This window comes from Acomys minous (assembly GCF_964271855.1).
Source record: "Acomys minous genome assembly, chromosome: 1".
NCBI lineage: Eukaryota > Metazoa > Chordata > Mammalia > Rodentia > Muridae > Acomys > Acomys minous.
In genome coordinates, this window is record NC_140483.1 from 118610573 (window position 1) to 118631026 (window position 20454).

General features: G+C 43.4%; 1 protein-coding gene across 2 annotated transcripts in view; it reads left to right on the forward strand.

Annotated features, from left to right (window-relative positions):
• Positions 1-20454, forward strand: part of CHD7 (chromodomain helicase DNA binding protein 7) — a 187884-nt gene that overhangs the window by 119923 nt on the left and 47507 nt on the right. For both annotated transcript variants that reach the window (XM_084760862.1, XM_084760863.1), the window contains exons 5-8: positions 1741-1878; positions 2937-3002; positions 9297-9352; positions 19695-19809. In XM_084760862.1, the coding sequence (XP_084616988.1) occupies positions 1741-1878; positions 2937-3002; positions 9297-9352; positions 19695-19809 (375 nt within the window). The remainder of the gene's footprint in view (positions 1-1740; positions 1879-2936; positions 3003-9296; positions 9353-19694; positions 19810-20454) is intronic.

The following is a 20454-nucleotide window of genomic DNA, read 5'->3' on the forward strand; positions in this document are numbered from 1 at the left end:
TCATCAAAAGTAAATGACATGTTAACTCTGACTCGTTCATAAGTTGTGACCACAGCGAGGCCACAGAGACACACTGACGTTTTCCCTCAAGACACAACCTATTTTAACCAAAAGTATCTTTATAAAGCAAGTTAAACCGCATCATTCTCAGGCTTTGAGGTGCTGTGGTGGAATTAGTCTTGCCCTGAGAGACGTCAGGGTCTGCCTTGCCTGCTTCATCCTCATGATAAGTGCTTTGCTTTTTTGTGTCTTAATGTTGGGCTGTAAAATTGATGAAGCTCTTTTAAAAAATCACCAGTTCCCAAATCTTAGAAAACTGTTTGTATGCAGTATTGCTCAGTGGTGTCTTCATTCTTTCCCTATGAATTTTGATTTTTCAGCCCTTTATTTCTTTAAAAATTTCTAGGATTTTTCTTTGAGGATGAAAATTTCAATGTCCTGCCTCCCCTGTTCCCTTGTACCCCGTTATTCGGAGCCTAGCACCTAGAAACAGTTTGTATTTCTTTTAAGATTTTTTTTTTTCCTGTTAGCAAAAGCAAGACTTATTTTCTTACTGAGTATCTATTGAGAAGTAGGCAAGTAAGTGAACATGATACGCAGCCTCTTCATCTTCAGAGCTGTGTCATCATCCGCACACCAGGTAAAGAAACAGTCAGTATTAGTCTTAAGTAGAGTCTGAACCTACTTAGTGCCCTTCGGTTTTCTTTCATCCACCAGTTTACCTTGGACAGATTTTCAGATCTATCATGTGGCTGCTGGAAGTGGAGCTGCTGGGTCGGGGGGTTTGCGTAATTGCATTGTCCTGCAAAGGGTATGCTGGCTTATATTTTGACCACAAGCGTAAAAGCATACGTTTTGCCAACAGCCATACTGATGACCGGTCTTTTATAGTTTAAGCAGCATGGTAAAAATGGTGTATTAAAACTAGAACTGCCAGGCATGGTGGCACACAACGTTAATCTGAGCATCTGAGAGACAGAGACGCATGGACCTGTATGAGTTGGAGCCCAGCTTAGTCTAAGTGTGAATTTCAGGCCAGCTCTGGCTACATAGTGAGATTCTGTCTCAAAACAAACAAACAAATAAACAAACAACAACAACCAACCAACCCTACTATTATGGCCACTCATTATGAGCTGTGTATTCAGTTCCCACTTCTTCTTCACCATCCTCCGATACTAGGGATTAAACCCAGGGTCTTGTGCATGCTAAGTACGTGCTTTATCACCGAGGTGTACGTCCATAGCACTGAACTATTTCTTTTAGGTCCAGAATTAAAGTGTATTGGAATACCCTGAGAAATATCAGTATAATAATATTTGTATAGATCTTTATAGCCTAGAGATCATCTTCTAATGCATTATTTTGGGGAGTTTTCACATTAAAAATTTCAGTAACATAAAAATAGAGAAGAGCATGCTGGGCTCCCGTAGGTGTGCTCCCACCACCAGTGCTGCCACGGCTTTCGATGGAGAACGGACCAGTGAGTGACACAGTTTGCTGTTGCTTGTGTGCTCTTGTTAAAGAGACTATTGTTGGAGACAGCAGAGTGACAATGGTCCCAGGAACCCAGATCTCCAGTTTATTGCTATGGTCGCCACAACAATCTTTTCACTTGTCTTTCAGGATTAAAGTTACCAATTTTTTCTTTAAAAAAAAAAAAAAGTTTTATCCCTATGTGCCACGTTATAGAGCACCAAAGGCTGCTTTTGAAAACTCTTTGTTGGGGTTCCGTTTCAGAAGAGGCGGTCCAGCAGGCAGGTGAAGAGGAAACGATACACTGAAGATTTGGAGTTCAAGATTTCTGATGAGGAGGCAGATGATGCAGATGCTGCTGGGCGAGAGTCCCCGTCCCACACCGCGCAGGCAGAGCAGCAGGTCGGCAGCCAGGCTTGCATGGTTTCATGTGGGCTCTCAAGGTGGACGGGGAAGTTTTGTACCTGGAATCTGAGGTGTTCAGTGGCAGAGGTGGACTTTGAGCCGGGGCATGTTCTGCTAATGCTGGCTGATGTGCCCTGGGAAATCCATTGTCTAGTAGTATCTTAAGAAGCTTTGCTCACTCAAATGACTTTTTATACAAGGCCATGATGTGTAATTTGACACAATTTTGGAGAATTAATGGTCTCCGCTGAGGAAAAGTCGGAGCTAGAATATGAGCCACTGATTTACCTCTGAGAACTCGGGGCTCCAGCTCCTGGAGCTGTAATAAACCACTCATGCTCATCTCCTGCTGTTGGACACTGTAAGAACCCCTTTATGAAATTACCGCCTTGGAGTACCCAGCAGGGCACACTTTATTCTCTGTGCAATGTAAATGACGGATAAAATAGTCAGTGTGAGACACGGGTAGTAACGTAGAGTTGATTATTGCCAAGATTTTATTTATTCATTTTTTTGCTATTACTGTACGTTAGTTAACAAACTGGTAGCCAGTTGAAAGGCCTATTAAATGCAGCTTTGTGCTTAGTTGGCAATTTTTTTTTCTCTGTTAAATAGTTGTTCAGTGTTTTACACCACTTCTGTCGGAAGGAGCCTCCTGTAGTAACAGAGTGGAGGGAGTATTTGCCCTTCCATGCCTATAATGCAAAAAGTTGCTTTTTGACCTGCTGTCATGCACAGATTGCTTTTCCTTAGCAGCTAGAGTGAATGCTTTGTGGCTTGAGAGACCCATGCTAGTCTCTGTAACTAACCACACAATCAGGAAGTCATAAGCACAGCTCTTCCTTTTGCCTTTCTGTAGCGTGAGGTTTTTCTTTTCTTTCTTTCTCTTTCTTTCTTTTTTTTTTTAATGAAAGTTTTCCCACTGGTGACTTAGGACCAAGAGATGTAAAGGATGCAGAGGCACAGGCAGAGAGGAATGGTTCCCTGCTTGCTTTTGTGGCACAGGTCAGATGTTTTTCCATTTGGATCAGTTGACGCCACTTTCTCTTTTTCAGGAATCTGTTGATGCAGAAGGCCCAGTGGTAGAGAAGATTATGAGCAGTCGGTTAGTGAAAAAGCAGGTGAGCGCGTTGTGTGGAGATGGAAATCCATGGGGTGTGACCGTCCAGGCTGCTTGCTGCATAATGAATACTCTGTTAAGATTCATTACGGAGCTGGGTGAGGTGGTGGGTGCAGGAGGATCAGGAGTTCGAGGCTAGCTTATTCTGCATGTGACCATATCTCAAGAAAACCAAGAAAATCTCAATGATTACATTATTGTAAGTTGGGGGATGGGTACTTAATCTGGAATGAAATCAGAACTGCATAAAGCAATGAATTTAAGACGTATCAATCTTTATAACACTATATGGAGAAGGCAAGAAACCCAAAAGATGCCAAAGAAGTGTTTAGGACTTACAGAAGTACAGACTGCCTTTTTCCTAAAATGTGTTCACAAAAAAGACCTCGCTTGGGAGCTCCCCTTGGAAAAGCCCTCGGCAAGGTCTGTTTATTTTGGGGCAAGTAGATGTTTCATCAGCCCTCTTATATAACTTTTTGCATATATGCCTAATGTGTTCAGGCTGTTTTTATTACCACTACAAAGTTGATGTGGCTAAGCAAGAGCGCTTGCCAGTGGGCAGCAGGTAAGCTTGTGACCGTGGACGTCAGAGCTACGAGTCCCCGTATTTCCTGTAACCTGTGGGAAGTCTCTGCTCCATGTTGCTTGGCCTCTTACCCAATTTGGGAAATGCTACATTTGTGTCTCTAGAAAGTAGCTACTGTGGATATGGATCGGACAGTCAAACCTCTATTGCCCTTTTTAATATTTCTTTATGTTGAATGAGAATCCACATCCATCTCTTGATATGTAGAACAAATGTGGTTTCTTTTAGTAAAATGTATGCAAGGCATAGTTTCCCAGTGGCCAAGAGGAGGAAGAGCAGAGCTATGGGACTTAAGGTGCAGCTGTCAGATGAGGGAAAATAAAACAAGCCAGCCAGCCAGAACCACCACTACCAGAAACCTAAGACCGGAGAGCACCAGCACTTCTGCAAGTACTGCTGTTAAGTTGTTGTTTGTTGGGGCTGGAAAGGTAACTGAGCAAGCAGGTGCACTTCGTCTTCCAGAGGCCCTGAGTTCAGTTCCCAGGGCCCTTTGTGAGTACTCCAAGGGATCCAGTGTCCTCTCCTGGCCTCAGTGGGCACCTGAAGTCACATACATGCACACATATAAACACATAAATAAAAATAAATCTTTTTTTAAAAGTAAGAAGCTGCTAAGATACTGTTGCACCAGCAGCAGACTTGTCTGTGCTTCCCACTATAGTTTACTTTTTTTCTTATATATAGTCAGGATGTGCACTTTCATCAGTTTATACACCACATGCTCGTATAAGAGCTATCAGGAGCATAAAAGCAACAAGTCAAGATCTTTCAAATTGAGTATGAAGATAGGTTGTGTAGAAGGCTTTGTGTGTGTGTATGTACATGTGTGTGTGTGTGTACGCACGCGTGAGGGGAGGGGAGGGAGAGAGACTTTGAATATGCTGCAGCTTTGTGCCCTGATGGATTAAATGATAAGAACAAGCCAGATTTGGCACCTGTTAAAAGAGACACGAGCGCCGCTTAACTCATTAGAAAGGTTGCTTTTCCCCCTAATGGCTGTAGAACTGTCAGTTTCTAAGTGCAGACATGGTGATGCTTCAAAGAATGATACCCTTCACTGTGTTGAAGTGACTTGCTTGAGTAAGTAGCATATTTTTGAGGTGGGGGGTGCACTGATTTCTGCTGAAATGATAGTACTTCAACAACCATACTCAGAAGGTTTGGAGCTGCAAATTATAACTAACTCCATTATTCATAGCTAGTGAGATCATAATTGGGGCAGGACATGGTCTATCTTTCTGTTTTGCCTGCTTCAGAGAACTTATTTTTTCCTTCTGCCCACCTTTACTGGCAGGTACCCATGGATTATGAATAGCTATTACCACCATCTATGAACATCCCCCGCACCCCCCACCCCCCACCCCTACCCTGCAGCTTACCATAAGGCATTAGAAGTCACTACAGATGCATATGAGGACAGAGCATTTATGTCATGGTCCTCAACCTGCCTAATGCCTCCACCCTTTAATACAGTTCCTCTTGTTGTGGTGACCCTCAACCATAAATTTTTTTTGTTGCTACTTCATAACTGTAATCTCACTACTATTAATGTAATGTAATCATAATGTAAATATCTGATAAGCGGCATGTCTGATATGTGACCCCTGTGAAAGGGGTCATGACCCACACAGGTTGAGAACTACTGATTTATTGGCTTGGTGAACCTGAGAATGGAGAAAATTAGTGGGCAGAGTTCTCAGGAAGAGAGAAACTGCCTGAAAGTTGGGGAGAGTAGGGTGCGCGCAGCTGCTCATCCGCTGCTGCTGGCTCGCAGAAGCTCGTAAGAATCCGTCAGAGGATACTGAGCATTAACTGGCACTAGCTTCTTAAAGTGCTAATGTTCTCAACTTAGGTAAGTTATCAGTCTTAAAAACACCAGGGGACAATGTTGTATGTGGAAACAAAAGGAGATTTGAGATTTTTCTGTGGGTCCTAGCTATGCTTCCTGTTACCATGAGTAATTTGCCTTGTCTGTTAAAAGAGAGCTAGTGTGTGCGCGCTCTCTCTCCCTCCCTCCCCCCGCCCCCATGTGCACACATGCATGTATTTCTGTCTGTGGCTCTATGTTGTCAGTGCTGAGGAAACTGCTTGTGAAGCTCTCAGGCCTGTCCTGACGGTGCTCACATAGTAGGAGCCCAGTGCGTTCTGAAGTCAGTCACCCCTGTTCCCATAAACCCAGAAGGCTCCCTGGGAGAGCCGCCTCAGCTTCACATACTGTGATAATGGGCGTGGCTTGGCATTTATATATTGTCCTGAACACAAGTTAATACACCTGAGACCCATGGGAGAGGCCTTGTATATGCGTACATAGCTGTTCTCCACATCCAGTCACCACACTTTCTAAATGCCGTCCACCTGCAGAAAATAATTCCAGTCCTTTTTGGATCATGAGGTCAGAAGTACCTTAAAGGTAAATTCTGGACGAACTATATTCTATTCCCAAAATCATTTTGTTTTTCTTTATTTATATGATATATTTTCACCATAAGAAGTTAACTTAAATTCTATGATAATTGAACCAAGCAATAAAAAAGTAGATTATAAAATTAAGGTCTTAACCATATCCCCTAGAATGTTCTTATTTTCTCAATAAGTAGACTGTGACCTGATGTCTCCATTGGAGTATAAGGTGTAATAGACCAGAAAATACCTGGGGTGCTTGTTGGGGGTGCTTTTTCAGTTTTTGTTCATTATTCAATAATATTTTTGCCTTTGTTTGGTACAGGATAGTTTTGAGTAGGGGAGCTGTCTAATTTAGAAAGGTCATTCCTCCTTTCAGAGTGTGGGGCCATCATGTATTGGTGGCTATTTCAGGCCAGGTTAGAGAAGTAGGCTCCTTGCCTCATGTAAAGTTCTTTGTCACATGAACAATAAGACAAATAAATTACTACATCAAGTTTCAGGTAAACTGCAAAGATTTCCTTATACTCATTGGGGAATGAAAAGAATACGCATTTTTCAGATGTCTACTGAACACATGAAAGTGCTCAGAGCACTGTCAGGTTAAACAGGAGCAGCCAGGAAGTAAATGTCAGTGTTGCATGTATGTGCAGGTGTGGAACTGTAAGTAACTACCCATCATTCACTGGGTCATTCATTATGGTAGTTTCTACACACTTGTAGTGGTAGCGCGGTGTTGGAAGCCGGACAAAATAGATGTCTTTAGTAAATTCTTGAAGCAGTGCTTTGGAGGCTAACAGCCACACACTGTGAGTAAAGCAAAAAAGGTCAACACACACACGTGTGTGACATGTAAGTTAACGGCTGTAGTTGAAGCTGTACAGCAAGAGTGTGCCTACATTACATGTGTGGCCTGTTAAACAGAACACAGTGTTTTGTTTGCTTGGGGACATTTAGAAGATGCAGGCCCCGTGACAGTTCTAGGTGCTGCTTGGAGGCCGTTCCTTCTCGCAGACAGCTCTATCATCTTGGTGGGCTTCGGCGCATTCTTTGAGGAATAGGGGAGTCATGACAGGAGAGTGGGTCTTAACGGGCTGCGGACAGATGGCTTCCTGGGAGCAGAACTGAAGTAGGATGCACCCCATTTCCACTCCTGAAGGTTCAAGCCCGTGTGTTTCAGTGACAGTTAGACTTGGGGTTGGGGGCTGAATCCATTAAGCACAGGAAGAAAAGACAGGGTGGAAGAGAAGACTAGAAAAAAGGAAGTGAGAGGAAACGATATGGCTGTAAGTGATGGTCTGTTTGACCCCACCTAGAAGATGGGTCATTTTGAAAATTTTATGGATTTCACCCCACGCTTGTAAGAGCATGGCTACTTGAGATCCACTCTCAGTTGACTTAGGGCATGCTGTGAGACCTGCCACTTTTCCTGGTTGTCTACTTTCATCTTAAGCTCTCTACCGGAGTCTCTAATTCTGGGTAGACCTACTACATCTTGAACAGGAGTAGGCTGAGAAAACACTGTGGTTAGAAGTGGTGTGTCAAGTCCTAGGTGGGTTGTCACTTGAAGTGAAGAGAACAATGACGTAACCCAGCTGTTGTGCCTCCTCTGGAGGCGGAAGCAGGCCCTTCTTGTCATTCTGGATAAATAAAATCTGAATATGTCAGTTTAAAAAGCCATATTATAGTAAGGGCCTTTCATAGGCCTACTAGGGCCAACCCAGATGTTGGTAGGTGTTGGCCATACTCTAGAATATACAGGCTTCTCATTGGTGAGAAACCATTTAAAATGCGGGTTTAAGTGGAACCTATGAAAATTTTGAGAGAATTCTAAGCAGATTGTAGTCTTTAACTGTGGTGTGACTGTTAGAGATGGAGGCCAACCGAGTGCCTTTGAAGGATGTGTGCCCCTCTGTCATCCTCCATGCCTGCCCCACTGTTTGGCCTCTACCATGTTCCTACTCACCTTCAGGTTCTTCAGAGATCTATGAGGCCACACAGCACCCAGGCACACAGCACCCAGGCACACAGCACCCAGACACACAGCACCCAGGCACACAGCACCCAGGCACACAGCACCCATGCACACAGCACACATGAACACAGCACACATGAACACAGCACCCAGACACATAGCACACATGCACACAGCACCCAGACACACAGCACACATGCACACAGCACCCAGACACACAGCACACATGCACACAGCACCCAGACACACAGCACACATGCACACAGCACCCAGACACACAGCACACATGCACACAGCACCCAGACACATAGCACACATGCACACAGTACACATGCACACAGCACACATGCACACAGCACACATGCACACAACACCCAGGCACACAGCACACAGGCACACAGCACTCAGGCACGAGCCTCCAGGCAGGCTTGGGGGCTCTTGTAGGAACATAAAAGAACTTCGTAAAAACATGGGTAAAAGATGTTTATTATTTACATCTCAGCTTTATATGCTCAAATGTTTGTAAGAAAATGACAGTATAAATTGTTGGCCAGCCTAACACTAAAAGCAAAGCAGAAGAGAGAGAGAGATGCCTAAACCCTGCTGCTATCAGTGCTGTCTTCGGTACCCTCGGGAGGCGGCCTCACCTCACTGAAAGCTATCGACTTGGTGGATGTGCATCGCAATTTTAACCCACCTAAACGTGGGATTGGAAGTGTTAATTTTATTTGGCTGCTGTGTGTGTGAGAGACGTCTTGTCTGAGAGATTTTAATTGTTCCACTGAGTAAAACTCAAACTATGAATAGTGATGCACTGAATTACACCATAAGAACAAGGTTTACTTTTATATGGCTTCTTGTTTAGAGTTATTAACTATATGGAGAAATAAATGTCTTTTAAATATTTTAAAACATTACAAAACCCACAATGTAAAGTTGCCATGAGGCAGCCAAAAATAATACATATGGCATTCAGGAGAGCAGTTGCTAATTGGCTGCTGCCTGAGAAAATGGTACACTTGGCGTCTACTTAACACTGCGGGTTTGGCAGAGAGCCAGGTTTGGGGTCAGGTTGTTGTGAATGAAGCTGCCTGTGGTTAGGGAGGAGTTAAAGTGATTCATGCCGGAGAATCTGCGAGCACGTTGAACGGAGCCGGCGTGTATGTGCCCCAGTGCGTCAGCCTCCATGGCATAGGCTGCCAACACTTCCTGTGGTGCTCATCTTTCCAGGAAGGCCATCTCAGGCATCGTGTCCCCGTGTGGGAGTGTGTGGCTGCCTCTAAATATTCCGGTATATGATTTTAAGTGTGTACCTCAATTTTCTTTTGTTGCAGAAAGAATCTGGAGAGGAGGTGGAAGTTGAGGAATTTTACGTGAAATACAAAAACTTGTAAGTAAAGTGTGACTCTTTTCAGTGGACTGCAGAGCTTTTTAAGAACTGTGAATATGGAGACTTTGATACTTTTTTTTGGGGGGGGGTGCCTCAGAAGTTTATTTCCTACCTTTGTTATTTTTGCTACTTTGTACATGTTTTTCTGGAAAATATTTCATGTATAAAAGTTTACTTTCTTATATAACCAAGTTGGTCTTTGTAAGTAGAAAGAAACTTAAGATGTGATAATAGCAAAGTAAAGTAGAAGTTCCCTGTCCTCCAAGAGTGGCCCTTGCTCTTCAGGGTTGTTCCCCTCCCTGCGTCTATGGAGTGAGAACTCTAGTCCCTCAGGGGCCCAGTGACCCAGGACACCACTGAGGCTTTAATGCAGTGAGCTATGGCTTTCTGTGGGTTGGTTTCCAGTATTTGTTTAGTGGGTTTAATTTTTTTTTTTAATCTGCGTGGAAAAACACAGATGCCCTGAGCTTTGCTGTGGGGTCCGTGTGCTTGTGTCAGCCAGCCAACATGGCTTTGGGGATTGATCATCCTGAGATCCTTCCTAGCCAGCCAGTCAGCCAAGGACAGATACCCTCACTGATCACAGTGCTTTGTCTTTCTGTGTGACTCAGTCTGAGGTTTTTAAGGAGGGTTTTAGGAGCTGCTGTGAAACTGGCCTAGGAAACTACATTGCCTAGTGAAGTGAGACCACTGGGTGCCATGTGCTCTAGTCCCTTGTTAGCTGGCATTGTGTAAACACAGGGTCACACTTCTGGAGAGGTAAGCAAAAGATTGTATTAAGTGAAAAGACAAAGGAGTCTCTCAGTCTTACAGTGAGAGTCAGTGAAATGGAGTCTGCAGGTATAAAATAAAAGCATAGTTAAGTGTTCGCTGCCATCTTCATTGTGTGCTCACGGTGACTTTACATCCATGCAAATTGTCCATATCACGTGAATTCCTGTGGGAGAATCCTTGCGGAGAGAAAGGACTAGGCCAGGAAGAGATAACCTAAATAAGCTGGAGGGGGAGGATCGAGGTTAAGTGCTTATTGACATGTAATGGCACCACCAGACAGGCATCAAGGCAGAGTGGCAGTGGGACCCAAGTGTTGCCATCCATCCCCCTGTGCGAAGTGCCAGAGAAGAGCGAGTGCAGAGAGTACAGACCCCATACCAGGCACTGCTGCCAAGCCAGGAGAGGAGATTCTAACACTTAATACAAGTGTAAGGAGTCTGCAGCTAGTTTTCTGTGCACTGTTATGGCGCTAGAAGGGAAATTGAGCTTTCTATAGAGATTTTTGTTAACTTGTTTTGATGGAAATTCAGAAAAACTGCAAAAAGAGTAGGAAGGGTGTGTGTGTGTGTGTGTGTGTGTGTGTGTGTGTGTGTGTGTGTGTGTGTGTGTGTGTGTGATGAATATATATCTGAAATACTTTGAGGTTGTTAAATGTGGTAATGTTTGCCGAGTCAGCCCATCATTCCTTGTAGGGGAAGTATTTGGGGTTTTAACCTAAGGATGACCTTTATTCTCTGCTCTGGATAACTGATAGCTGCATGATCCTGCTCACATCACTCCAGATGTGGCCCGTGGGCATCCTTTCAAGCTAACTTTCTGTCTTGTCCCTTACCCATTTCGGAGCCCTGATACCAGAGGGTGTTTATTCTCAGCTCATCCTGCCTCAGCAAGTTGCAGTTGTAGAATCAGTTTGTTTGTCCATTTATTTATTTTTCTTTTGCTTGAGAGAGTCTTGGTGTTTCCATGAGATGAATAGATGTATGTAGGAGCCAAATGTGGGCTGTGATCATGGTCAATGCTGCAGAGAAGTCACCGTCTATAGATTGTATACACCTGCAGACACATATGCACACATGAGCTTCAGGCTCTCACATATGTGCTCATTTTACCTATGTACCCACCTGCCTACCTAACCAAAACAAACAAACAAACAAACAAACAAAACAATGCTGATAATTCCAGCACCATCCAACACTTCCATACGGTACCTCTGTCTTCCTGTCAGCGTTAGCAACTCCTCTCCTCAACTATAAGAAATCTGGCTTTTGTTGTCTGTATTGGCTTCTTCCCCCTGCCTCCCCCCACCTTAAAATATACAGGAAATTAATTAAGAACTACTAGCAGAGAATTCTGTGAACAAGAAGCCTTTCTTTGTTTCCTTCTTTAGAACATTTTGTACTTAGTTTGATAGAGTAGAGGTTAAATGCTTTTCTCAAGATTTCCCTAAGTTCCTAGGTCCCCGTCATTCTGTTACCTACCACACACAGCACTGGATTTACCAGTGCCAATTTGTGATTTAATTTCATGGTAGCCATGTCTTTCGGAGTTTTAAGTTGGTGAAAATATTACCATGAATCTAAAGTCAGAATTATATACAGAAACATGTACTTGTGTGAGACGTGTTCTCCACCCCCCCCCCCTCTTACGTACTACCCTGTTTAATACCAGCTTCTCCTTCCTATACTTTTTGACATAAGTATGTGCAGGTTTGGGTGTTTTTTTTTCTTGTTTTTGTTTTTGTTGTTTTGCTTTCTCCCTGACCCCCGCCCCTGCCCCCGAGTCCTGTTCTGACATCACTACATCAGTATATGTGGGAGGTGTGTTTACTTTTTCTTACAGCTGCCCAGGGCTCCACTGCATGATGGTACTGCAGCTGTTCAATCTCCCCTGTCTGAGACCTTGTACTTGACTTCTTGCGTTTTGTAGGGATACACAGTGAGTGCTACAGTGGTTATTTTTGTGCGTGCCTGTATATATTTTCAAATTGTTGAATATTTACTGTCAGGGTAAATTCCTAAAAAGTGAGATGGTTACACTAAGGCACACAAAAAACATGTAGTTTTTAAAAGTCTGCTAATTTTTCATTTGTTTTTTTTTTTGTTTTGTGTGCACACATGTGACGGTGCATGTATGTATGCCGGTGCACATTGGTGGTAATCAGAGGACAATTCTTGGGAGTCATTGAATAGCCCAGGACCAAAATCAGCTTTCTACGATGGTGGCAGAAAGCATCTTACCCTCTGAACCATCGTGTTAGCTCCAAGTGTATAGTGTTGAGAGTACCAAACTCTCACGTACAAAAGATCCTCAGCCTTCCCAGCATGCTATGCTGCCTTCTCAACCTCAGTGACATTTACTTAATGTTTTCTCTTAAAGAAGAGCACTGTTCTGTATTTTTAATGACAGTACCTTGTCACTTCCCTGTGTATTCGTTTTGTACATTTTCCTGTCACATGTCCATTGGCTTCTGAGTTGTTTGAAACATGAGAGTTATCAGTTCTTTCTTTTGGCCAGAAGCTGCCACTGTGTGGGCAGTCCTGTTGTTTTCTAATTTTCCCTGTTTACTGTAGTATAAATTTTAAAGCTGAGATGGCTCAGCACTCATCCGCAAACCCAGCAACTTGAGTTTGAGCCACAGATTACACAGGTTTGCAGGGGAAAATCAACAGCAGGGAGTTTCCCCTGACTCCACTGTGCTCCACCTGCCTCCTCCGCCCCCAATAGACTCAAGCTGTCTGTGGTTTGACGGATCAGTCCTTTCTGGGATCTGGCTTTCAAGTCATACTTGAAAGTCCCTCCCCGTATCATTGACAGTAGAGTTAGTGCGCACTTTCCTCTCTCGTGCGGGCGTGGTTTTTCTTGCTTCAAGGCATGATGTGTTTGGTGTTCACTCTTGTCAACAGCAGGGACCTTCTGAGAACCACAGCATCATTTACTTCCCTTGTTGTGTGGATGTCCCAGTGTATCCTTAGGTGACTTAGGTCAGTCAGTCAGCGTGATGCAGTGACACAATCAGAAGACAGGGTAGAGATGAGCTGTCTAAGTTGCTGCTGTAGTTTGGCTGTGCGTAGAAGTTCACCCTAAGTAGTAATAAGGATGTGCACTAAATGCACAGCCGGGAACAGGGCTGTTGTCAGCATTATGATTACTGTTAATTGTATGCGCTGCACTTTCAGGCAGTTGGCTGTGCAGTAACTTTCCATTTGCTACCAACATATGGGTAACTTACTGTTCTCTGGCATTCAGTACCTACATCACCCAGCCATGGGAATTTTCTAGGTCTTTTATAAAATGATGGGACCACCATCTGCCTTACATGTGGTCTGTGGTTAATCAAAATGGTAGCTGGCATATAACCTGGGTAATCCCAGCACCACCGTCAAGTTCGTCTTTTCCACAGTGACTTGAGGTGTAACCATTGCCCAGCATGCCTATTTGTATCTCTTATCTCCATATCCCGTCTTCTTTCTTCTCTCCCATGTGTCTGCATGTGTGTGTTTGCATGTAGGCACATGCATGCATATGGGTATATCTGCGCATGCCTGTGCGTGGATGGGCACGCATTGGGAGTCTCCCTCGATCTCACTCTACCATATGCATCGAGTCAGGATCTCAGCTGAACCCAGAACTCCCCAGTACAGCTTCTGGCTGCCCTTGTCAGGAAAGCCATTGCCTGCTGAGCTCGGGAGTGACACTCGGGCCTCCGTGCCCACCTGGCACTTATGTGTTTCTTAGAAATCCAGACTCCAAGCACTTAGGTCTTAGCTAGGGTTCCTGTTGCTGTGATAAAGACACAAGGGAAGTCAGTGCAGGAACTCAAGCAGAGCAGGGGTCTGGGGCGGAGTCTGCAGCAGGAGCCATGGAGGAACTGTTTACCTGCTCACTCCCCATGGCCTGCTCAGCCTGCTTTCTTACATAACTAGGTACCATTAGTCACAGTGAGCTGGGCCCTCCCCCATCAATCGACCAAGGAAACCACTGCAGGCTTGCTCCCAGGCAATCTGATGGAGGCATTTTCTGAAATGAGGTTCCTCGTCCCAGATAACTCTATAGCTTCTGTCAAGTTGACAGAAACAACTACAAAAGTCGACCCCCTTCTTAACTTGATAATATTACTCACTAAATCATAACCGCTTACTTCTTGTTTATCCCCTAGTTCACAAAACATTCCAACTGATAAAGTCCCACAGTTTATAACAGTTCAAACACTTAGCCAGGCATGGTGGTGCACACATTTAATCCCAGCATTTGGAAAGACAAGCAGGTGGATCTCGGACTTTGAAGCCAGCCTAGTCTAGAGTGAGTTCCAGGACAACCCAGGCTACCCAGAGAAACCCTGTCTCAAAAAACAAACAAACAAAAACATCAAACACTTGAAATGTTCAATCTCCTTCACAGATAAAAGCCTCTCTAAAATATACATCGTATTTCAGAAATCCCAATATCTCTTAACGGTTGATTCCTGTAAAATAAAAACAATAAGTTACATACTTCTTATTTTAAAAAGGTAGAGCTATGGCACAATTAAAATCAGATCAAAGCAAAACCGAAATCCAACAGTATGATAAGCCCCGGGTCATACATCTGGGATTCACTCTAGGCCAGTGGCTCTCAACCTTCCTGATGTTGCAACCACTTAATAGGGTTCCTCATGTTTTGCTGACCCCCACCCATAAAATTATTTTTGTTTCTATTTCAGAACTTTAATTTTGCTACTGTTAAGAATTACAGTGTAGGAAAGTGGGTCAGAGGGGAGGACATCCTATTGAGACTTTAAGTGAGAGAAGCATGGGAGAATGAGGAAATAGAAAGATCCAGAGGGTCCTGGAAAACTACAAGAGGAACTGTATGACAGGCGGATCTGGGCCCTGGGGTCCTCCTCAAACTATGGCACCAGCCAAGGAAAATATAGGCAGTAAACTTAGAACCCCTACCCAGACCGAGCTGATGAACAGGACATTCTCCACCGTTAAGTGGAGAAGGAGATCTGATTTTCACACAAACTCTGGTGCCCCATATTTGACCATGTCCCTTGGATGGGGAGGCCTGGTGGCACTCAGAGGTCACCAAGAAGAGACTCGATACCCTATGAACATATACAGGGGGAGGAGGTCCCCCTCAGTCACAGTCATAGGGGAGGGAGGAATGGGAGGATACAAGGGATGGGCTAACAATTGAGATGTAATATGAATAAATTAATATAAAATAAATAAATAAATAAATAAATAAATAAGAATTACATTGTAAATATCTGATATGCTGATGGCCTTAAGCGACCCCTGTGAAAGGATCATTTGACTTCTAAAGAGGTCAAAACCCATATGTCAAGAACCACTGCTCTGTGGTCTTCTGGACTCTAAAGGGCCTCAGCAGCTCCACATCTGGCTGTGCCATCTACAGTGTGCTCAGTCCTTGGTGGCCCAACCCGCGGTACTGACATCTCTAAACTGCTGCGGTCTGTGCTATAACTGTGCTACTCCTTTACCAATAGCCTTTCTTAGGCTTTCTTCACGTACTCTGACCCTGCCACATGATGCCAAGGCCTCGGTTTTGCTTTTGGGGCTTCTACTGCAGTTGAGGCTGCACCTTCACTAACGTCCTCTTCTGGCTTCTCACAGTGCTCAGCCTCCTCCATTCTCCATGTATCCTTCTGAACTGGTACCTCACTGGAGATTCTTACGCACTAGCATCACAGTTGCCAGCATCACATACATTCTTGGCCCCTTCTGGACCGCAGAGTTTCTGTGTGCTGACCCTGAGGAAACACTTCCCGGAAGATTTCACCTCAGTGATGCTGGTCTCTTCTTCAGCGCCAGCTGACCAGAACCAGAACATCTCAACTCAGATACAGAGCAGTGCAATAGTGTAAGGGACTCTTGAAACGTCTCAAGCCAGGCCTCCATCACCTCAGCTCTCAGCATTCTTACCTTCCGACCTCCCATAGGACAGCCTGTTGAACTCTAGAGCACTCTGTGGCTTTTCCATCCCATAGTACACATGTCACAACATTCCTCCTCCAAACCACATGGCCAGGTCTTCACAGCAATACCCATAGACTGGTACCAGTTTCTCTCTTAGTTAGGGTTTCTGTTGCTATGGCAAAACACCATGACCAGAAAGCAACTTAGAACTTATTTGGCTCACACATTCCCAGTACTATGGAAGCAGAAACTGAGGCAGAGGCCATGGAGGGGTGCTCCTTACTGGGTTGCTCCTCAAGGCTTGCTCAGCCTTCTTTCTTATAGCACCAAACCATGGATGGCATTGCCCACAGCCCAGTCTTTTGGGGAATTTTTTTTTCAACTGAGATTCCCTCTTCCCAAATGATTCTAGATTGTGTTAAGTTGACGAAAAACAAAACCAAACAACTGACCAGATTGTGTGACGAGTTAATGCACTAATCAGAAGACTGCTGTGTTGATCAATTGTCTCTTCATGAGCCAGCACTGGGTTACTTAGGTGCTCTGTGGTGTGTGTTTTAATATCTGTTATGTTTCCTAGTTGCCCCTTGTTTTTAATATTTCTGTGGGTATTGTTGCATACTTATTTTTGTACAAGCAGCCCTGTGTGAATTTGCCTAGTTCCGTGAGAATGCTTACTTACATTTTTCTCCACATTGAATTACACTTATAAGTTTATGGTTTAGGATATTGACTTTGCACTGTATAGGAACTCGACAGTCCTTTTAGTTGGTTCAGCTTTATGTCTGTGTCTTTTTAAGAGTGTAAGCATTTCATCATGCACATTTGTACATCTTGTGTTAAACTTACTGCTATCTCCTTTGTCTTTGTTGCTGTAAGGAAGGAAGTTTTCTGCAAGCATAGTGCCCTCTTGTTGGCTGTTTTTGTGAATGGCGACTGCTTCCATGTGCCAAGTTTATTTCCTTCTGCATTACTGCATTGCCTTATTTTTCTAATTAGTTTTCTAACTGGTTCAGTTGTGTGTGTGTGTGTGTGTGTGTGTGTGTGTGTGTGTGTGTACACGCGTGCGCGCGCATATAGACATATAGTCTGCAAATAAAGACAGTGTGCTTAATGGCACTGGTGAATACCTCAGATATGGTGTTGCGTAATAGTGGTTTCCAAGTCTTCCTTGCTCCTGATCTTTGTGGAAAAGTCTCAGTTGCTTCTCTTGTCTGATCAGACCTGACTTTATGACTAAAGCCTACATATTAAATTATGTTAATAAAATACCAACCAATTCCTAGTTTCCTGAATTTTAGAACAGCCACTACAAGTGTTGAGTTGTGTTAAAGCGGTGTTTGGCACCAGTAGGACTAGTTGTGTGATTTTCTCCTTAGACATGTATTAACATTGTATGCTTTAAAGTTGTTTTTCTACCATTAAGCCAACTTTGCATTACTGGAGTAAATCTTACTTCTTTTCCTTCTCTTCCTCTCTTTTCCTCATCTGGAGATTCGGGGAGCTGTTTGTCTGTCTTTCAGATGGCAACTTGCAGGAGTTGGTTCTTTCCTTCACCATGTGTATTGTAGGGATTGAACTCAGATCTTTAGACTTGTGGCAAGCATATTTTTACCACTGGGCCTTCTTCCTGGCTCATCTTCTGTCTTCTTAAAGCATTAGGGGATGTTTGCTAACATTTTATTGTGACCCTTTTACTAACATATAGAAATCGGTACAATTAATTTTGCTTTTGTACCATCTTTGTCAACATGAGGTATAAATATTAAACTCATTCCTTAAAGAATAATCATGTCTTAAAATTTTGTTTTCCAAAGTAATCATAAGCCATGTTCTTTGTAAGGCTTCATTGAGATGACTTCCTGGTCTGTTTTGCTTATATTTGACCCTTCGATGAACACTTGCCTCATGTTTTCAGTGCTAGCTAGTCTGTCAGGAAGACCTTTTCTTATTTGTTGCCTTAATTATCTAAGAGACAGTAGCTAACCTTTGACTCTATTACTTTCTTTCTTTCTTTTCCAATTAAGCCTTTATAATGAGTTTCTAATGTTGAGGTAGAAAGAGGAATCATTGACCAAAATTTTCAGATTGCAGGTGGCAGAGCAGGGCCAGATCCACTAGTCCATGCACTCGTGTCCATCCTGGAGTTATTCTGGTGGCTTCATGTGTGTTTGTCTCTTTCTCAAGGCAAGACTTTTAACTGCCCGTGTGTCTTTGCTATCAGTTAACAAGAAGGCTAGAGTGGGTTTCTTGGTGTTTTCTAATTATTCTTGTATTGCTTACTATTTACCACAGATTTGTACTAGTTGAAAGCAGAAAATACCATATTTGTAATCTTACTACTCATGATAAAATTGCTAACATCTTGATGCATGCACATTTGGTCTGTTTTCTATCTGGGTGTTGGAGGGTTATATGAATTCATATCTATTTACGGCATTTCTGTTTAAGATATTTTTTTTTCTTTCACTCAACTTTAGTATTTAATCAGTGCTGCATCTGAAAATACATATTAGGACATAAATATCAGTAAAGAATTGTTTTGAAAGATTCTTTAATTGCCACTTAATCTCTATAGAGCAGTATCTTGGTGCTAGAAAAGTTATAGACCAAGTGTCTCCCATTCCTCCTCTCTTGGTGATGCCGGGGTTGGAGCCCTGAGCCTTGCACACTCTTGGAATGCACTCTGCTGCTGAACTAGCCCTCTCAGCCGCGTCACCAAGGCTGATTGTAGACGTACTCCCATCTCACCTCTGCCTCCCAGGCGCCATGATTTCAGGCATGAACCACTCACTGTGTTAGCAGCAGAGTTTTAGTGTCATCACCAGAACGAGAAACATGATAATGCTAGCTTCTGGGGACGGGGTTGGGGGGCCGGGGGGAGGGGCGATGGTACAACAGGGTACCAAAATGTCATCCAGCACAGGGTCAAAGGCATCGTAAAACAAAGATTGCACTTTTGGGTTGTGGAAGGAGAAGGGAGGGTTCAGAATATGTTCAGGTGGAGTTGGGCAGTAGGAGATTGCCCGGGGTGCGTCGGAATGGAAAGTCTTGAGGGACCTTGTTTCAGGCTCTAGAAGAACACAGGCTGGTAGCATAGGAAGGAATGACGGTGGCGCTCCGTCAGAGGGGCACGGGCCGCAGCCAGTGCTGTGCCCTCGCTCCCGGTGGCCTCTGGATAGGCTTGCCATGAATGGGCCACACTCTGCTCCCCTTACCCCAAAGGAGCTGAGGCTTTAAATTTAAATTCTTTTAGCTTGATAAAAACCTCCTATTTCTCAAATTTAAAAGGTTCAAAACATTTCATAATTAAGGCCACCCTGAAATGCTAATTGATACTGACATATAATCTGTTAACTTGGGAAATCCTTCTTACTGGGCTGTTTTGTATTTGCTTGTTAAGTTGGTTTTACCCTTTACGTTTTTATAGGCTTGGTAGATAGCAACTTTTAAGTACTATGATATTATTTTATTTTATTTTCAAACATAAGTGGCCATATTGAATATTTCTTGGCACCATCAGTGATCATTAAGTAGATTGTATATGTATGTGTATGTGTATGATCTTTTTAATGATTTTTTAAAATAAGACATAAATTTAATGACTACGTTCTACATGTTTCAAGGATGCACTTTTATTCTTTCAGCTCTTATCTTCATTGTCAATGGGCATCAGTAGAAGATCTGGAAAAAGATAAGAGAATTCAGCAAAAGATAAAACGGTTTAAGTCAAAACAGGGCCAGAGCAAATTCCTTTCAGAGGTATGGAGCACTTGATTAGTTTTTGAAATATTTTCTTTATTAAAATACTAAGGTTTGACTTGTAGGACACTAAATTGTTAGCAAAAACTGGTTTGCCTCATTTGGTGCTGTTGCTCGTATATTGGTAACTGGTATTGCTAAAATTTGTAAACAGGAAATTTCTCATTCTTCCTGTTGGTTTCATCTAGAAAATACTGGTTCTTATGACATGTGGAAATAGAAGTGATGATGTGAATAATATTTTACCATGAGCACGCAGCTGAGAAATGAACAAAGTAAGCAGACAGAAGTCTGCCGAGAATCGGTCAGCAGCTCCAGCAGGGTCATGCTGATGGGCTATGTGGCAGATGGCCGCGGCTCAAGTTTGTGCTTCTTACAGAGGTCATCCAGCAGATGCTGTGAGCCACCGCAGTCTCCTACCCTCCTTCTCCTTTCCCTAGGTTATCAGTTCTAGATAGACAGAGACAGCTAATCTGCATTGGGGAGAGGACCAGCTTGTCTTAAAGGATGCTTTCACAAGCTGCTTAGCTGACTGTCTGGACTCCAGATCACCAACTTACCATCACATACAAGACAAGAAAGTGTTAACAAACAACGCCTCTCTAACTTTGAAAGAGATTGTTTGATGACTTTCTTAGCTGTTCT